The sequence below is a fragment of the Anabrus simplex genome, chromosome 7 (assembly GCF_040414725.1).
Source record: "Anabrus simplex isolate iqAnaSimp1 chromosome 7, ASM4041472v1, whole genome shotgun sequence".
In the NCBI taxonomy this organism is placed as follows: Eukaryota; Metazoa; Arthropoda; class Insecta; order Orthoptera; family Tettigoniidae; genus Anabrus; species Anabrus simplex.
In genome coordinates, this window is record NC_090271.1 from 15,611,061 (window position 1) to 15,616,263 (window position 5,203).

Consider the following 5,203-nt stretch of genomic DNA (forward strand, 5'->3'; position numbering starts at 1 on the left):
CTACCGAATTATCAACACAAAATCAAACAGGGGAAATGCAGGAGTTGGTTTAATAATGATAAACCATTATCATAGTGAAAGAATTATTGTCGTCAAGATAGACACCAAACCAATGCCCACCACAATGGCGCAGGTCTTTATGCCTACTAGTTCAGCGGATGATGAGGAAATCGAGAGAATATATTAAGAGATAGAAGATTTGAGACAATGTGTAAAAGGTGATGAGAATCTAACTGTGATGGTAGACTGGAATGCAGTGGTAGGCCAAGGAAGAGAAGGTAATACAGTAGAAGAATTTGGATTGGGACAAAGGAACGTAAGAGGAAGTCGGCTGGTTGAATTCTGCACTGATCATAATTTAGTCCTTGCCAATACTTGGTTCATACACCACAAACGACGGCTGTATACCTGGGCGAGACCTGGAGACGCTGGAAGGTATCAAATAGACTTCATTATGATTAGGCAGAGATTCAGAAACCAGGTGCTGGATTGCAAAACTTTCCCAGGAGCAGACGTGGACTCTGACCACAACTTGTTGGTCATGAAATGCCATCTGAAGTTGAAGAAATTGAAGAAAGGAAAGAATGCAAAAAGATGGGATCTAGACAAATTGAAAGAAAAGCGTGTGAGGGACTGTTTCAAGGAACATGTTGCAAAAGGACTAAATGAAAAGGCTGAAGGAAACACTATAGAGGAAGAGTGGAGAGTCATGAAAAATGAAGTCAGTAGGGCTGCTGAAGAAATGTTAGGAAGGAAGAAAATATCAACTAAGAATCAGTGGATAACTCAGGAGATACTAGACCTGATTGATGAACGACGAAAATACAAGAATGCTAGAAATGAGGAGGGCAGAAGGGGATACAGGCGATTAAAGAACTAAGTGGACAGAAAGTGCGAGGTAGCTAGGGAAAAATGGCTTAAGGACAAGTGCAAGGATGTCGAAGGTTGTATAGTTTTATCAAAGGTAGATGCTGCATACAGGAAAATCAAGGAAACCTTTGGAGAAAGAAAATCTAGGTGTATGAATATTAAGAGCTCAGATGGAAAACAACTTCTAGGGAAAGAAGACAAAGCAAAAAGATGTCTGGAAAATATCCAACAGTTGTATCAAGATAAAGATGTAGATGATTTGCTTCTGGAACAAGAAGAGGGTGTTGATACTGATGAAATGGGAGACCGAATTTTGATGTAAGAGTTTGACAGAGCTGTGAGAGACCTAAATAGGAACAAGGCACCTGGAATTGATGATATTCCCTCTGAATTACTGACTGCCTTAGGAGAAACCAGCATGGCAAGGTTATTCCATTTAGTGTGTAAGATGTATGAGACAGGAAAAGTGTCATCCGATGTTCGGCAGAATAGTGTTATACCTATTCCCAAGAAAGCCGGTGCTGAAATGTGTGATAACTACCGCACCATTAGTTTAGTATGTCATGCCTGCAAAATTTTAACACGTATTATTTGCAGAAGAATGGAAAGACAATTTGAAGCTGAGTTGGGAGAAGATCAATTTGGCTTCAGAAGAATGTACGAACACGTGAAGCAATCCTGACTTTACGCCTGATCTTAGAGGATCGAATTAAGAACAAGCCCACGTACATAGTGTTCGTAGATCTAGAAAAAGCATTCGATAATGCTGATTGGACCAAGCTATTAAGATTCTGAAGATGAATGGGATCACGTAACAAGAAGGAAGAATTGTCTACAATCTGTATAAAAATCAGTCTGCAGTGGTAAGAATCGAGGGTTTGAAAAAGAAGCAGCAATCCAGAAAGGAGTGAGGCAAGGCTGCAGTTTGTCCCCTCTCCTTACTGTTTACACAGAACAGGCAGTAAAGGAAATCAAAGAAGAATTTGGAAAGGGAATCACAATCCAAGAAGAGGACATCAAGACCTTGAGATTTGCCCATGATATTGTTATTTTATCTGAGACTGCAGAAGATCTTGAGAAGCTGCTGAATGGTATGGAGAGAGTCTTGGGTGAGGAGTACAAGATGGAAATAAATAAGTTCAAAACAAAAGTAATGGAGTGCAGTCGAACGAAGGCAGGTGATGCAGGAAATATTAGATTAGGAAATGAAGTCTTAGAGGAAGTAGATGAATATTGTTACTTGGGTAGTAAAATAAGTAACGATGGCAGAAGTAAGGAGGACATAACATGCAGACTAGCACACGCAAGGAAGAGCTTTCTTAAGAAAAGAAATTTGCTCACTTCAAACATTGATATAGGAATTAGAAAGATGTTTCTGAAGACTTTCGTGTGGAGCGTGGCATTGTATGGAAGTGAAACATGGACAAAAACTAGCACAGAATGAAAGAGAATAGAAGCTTTTGAAATGTACTGTTACAGAAGAATGCTGAAGGTGAGATGGATAGATCGAATCAGAAATGAAGAGATACTGAATCGAATTGGCGAGGGGAGATCGATTTGGCTGATTTTGACGAGAAGAAGAGATAGAAAGTTAGGACACATCTTAGGACACCCAGGACTTGTTCAGTTGGTTTTTGAAGGAAGTGTGTGCGGTATGAACGGTAGGGGTAGACCAAGGAATGAATATTACAAGCAGATTAGAACAGATTTAAGATGCAGTAGTTACGTAGAAGTGAAAAGATTAGCGCAGGATAGGGTGGCATGTAGGGCTGCATCAAACTAGTCTATGGACTGATGACTCAAACAACACAAAATGTAATTCTATGTATTTTGTATTTCCCTGTATTAGACACTTTATATTTGACACCACTTATTTACTATCAATTAACACTGGCATAATTTGTGATTCCTCTGAATGCTCTGTGAAATGTGTCAGCTTGCAATGTATAATCTACAACGTGTGAATACAATTTTTAGCAAAGTTGTCGACAAGATATTTTGTAGGGGATGCAGACAACTTTTAACTTCAATATTTTGTCATTATTACTGCGTATTATTAATATTATTATTATACATGCATACATAGACTGTTGTGCCTTTAAGCGATCAGTCTGCAAGTCTCTGTGAATTTACTAAACGTCCCCACAATCCTCAATTTGCAACTAGTTCTGTGGCCTCATTTAGTTCCATACTTCTCATCTTTAAATCGTTAGAAGTGGAGTCTAACTATCGTCGTCTTGGTCTGCCTCTACTTCTCTTACCCTTCATAACAGAGTGCATTATTCACATAGGTAACCTCTCCTCCTCCATTCGCGTCACATGACCCCACCACGGAAGCCGGTTTAGGTGTACGGCCTCATCCATCGAGTTCATTCCTAAATTAGCCTTTATCTCATCATTCCGAGTACCCACCTACCATTGTTCCTACCTGTTTGTACCAGCAATCATTCTCGCTACATTCATGTCTGTTAAACTTATGAATCAGATAATCTGAGTCCACCCAGCTTTCGTTCCCGTAAACAGACCAATGTAAGGATACCTTCGTCCGGGAGCTGACTTTCTTCTTACGGAATAGTGTTGATGGCAACTGCGATCTGACGGCATTAGCTTTACTGCACCTTGATTCAATCCCACTTACTATACTACCATCCTGGGAGTCCTTCATATATTTTGACTCACTTCTGACACAAATCAGCCCTCTAAATGTGTAGTGTACGGGTTGATGTGAGCATAGAAACCCACAAAAGTGACCACCGCAGTGTAAATACAGAGAGTCGGCTTATTTCTCTCTAAACCATTTTTAACTGTCTCACAAAGAGGTTTAGCTTTTTACTCCATAACTCTGTTGTTCTCTCAACTTTTATCGCTCAATTCCTCGGCAAGCCGGCTGTCTGTCTGATTTACAGATAATTCAATTTTTTTGAATTCGAAGCGTTCTTTAATGAGTTTCTCTCGCAAAGGGCAAGCTCATTTAACTTCTATACATCGCTCTAGACGGAGGATTAGCAATTAAACAAGGCACCGGGAAAGGCAATAAAAAATATGGTTTGGTGCGCACACCGCATGTAGGCCGCACGGTAAATCTATTTACAGTGTCAATAGGCAGTAAATTAAACATCGCTGGCACAGAGTACGCCGCCAAGTTGGGGAAGCTAGGTGCACAAGTAAATAAAATTACTTGTGTTTTTAAAATTCAAGTACGGTGGAATATAGTCGCCTCTCTTTGATTATTATCGCTAAACTAAGTAACTCTGGCAAGAAACTTAATTCACACCATCACACGAGAGTCCCCTCTAGACAAGAGTACCTTAAAAGTATGGTTTTACCTTCTCTTGCTTAAAATTGGAAATGTTCAAAATCAACTGTTTTAATGTCCGACTCGTTGGCTGAATAGTCAGCGTACTGGCCTTCGGTTCAGAGGGTCCTGGGTTCGATTCCCGGCCGGGTCGGGGATTTTAACCTTAATTGGTTAATTCCAGTGGCCCGGGGGCTGGGTGTTTGTGCTGTTCCCAACATCCCTGCAACTCACACACCACACATAACACTATCCTCTACCACAATAACACGCAGTTACCTACAAATGGCAGATGCCGCCCACCCTCATCGGAGGGTCTGCCTTACAAGGGCTGCACTAGAAATAGCCACACGAAATTATATTATAACTGTTTTAATCGTAACATTTATTACACATATTTAGGCACCACTTTCTCCCTCTCATTGTTCAGGGAGTCATGATACCTTTCTACTGCTACAACAATCCATTGGAAACAGGCCCATAAGAACTAGTTTTCATTAGACTGTAGAAAAAGAATCAAATAAAATTCATCTCGGTACATGCTATGGAGGCCCTTGGAGGGGTGAAAGGTAACCCGTAACCTCGGGTAGAGTGGTTAGCTCTACGCCCGGCCGCCTTTCGCTCCAGGAATTAACCGGGTACTCATGTTTGGTGCAGGGTGAGTGAACCTTAGGACCGTATGCAGATTATAGAAACGTCTGAACAAGTACTCGGCTATTAAGACATGTTATATGCAACGCGTCCGAAAGAGTGCGTAAACCAATCACATTCCGGCAATTCTTACACAAATAGTTATCTCCTGGAATATGTGTGGATTTCCTCTCCACACTCATTTCTCGTACGGTTCATAATAAAGCATCAGTGAACAACATAGTAAGAGATCAGCGCCTTCTTGAAATGTGTCTGTCTCGCAAGGAGACCGCTACCGTGTGTGATCAGTTTTCAGTACTTGTTAAGAACACGACTAGAACTTTTACCAATTTCAGTTTCACGACACAAATCATTCGCATTTTTGAGGAAATGTAATTTGAATGTTTC

General features: G+C 40.7%; 1 protein-coding gene across 1 annotated transcript; it reads left to right on the forward strand.

Moving 5' to 3' along the window:
* Window positions 1-238: 238 nt before the first annotated feature.
* On the forward strand, window positions 239-880 carry LOC137501534 (craniofacial development protein 2-like). The gene has a single exon (XM_068228684.1). The coding sequence runs from the start codon at window positions 239-241 to the stop codon at window positions 878-880; it is 642 nt and encodes a 213-aa protein (XP_068084785.1).
* The last annotated feature ends 4,323 nt before the right edge of the window (window positions 881-5,203 follow it).

What these genes read in the sequence shown, in the direction of transcription:
- LOC137501534 (XM_068228684.1), top strand. Translation starts at nt 239, where the DNA reads ATGGTAGACTGGAATGCAGTGGTAGGCCAAGGAAGAGAAGGTAATACA.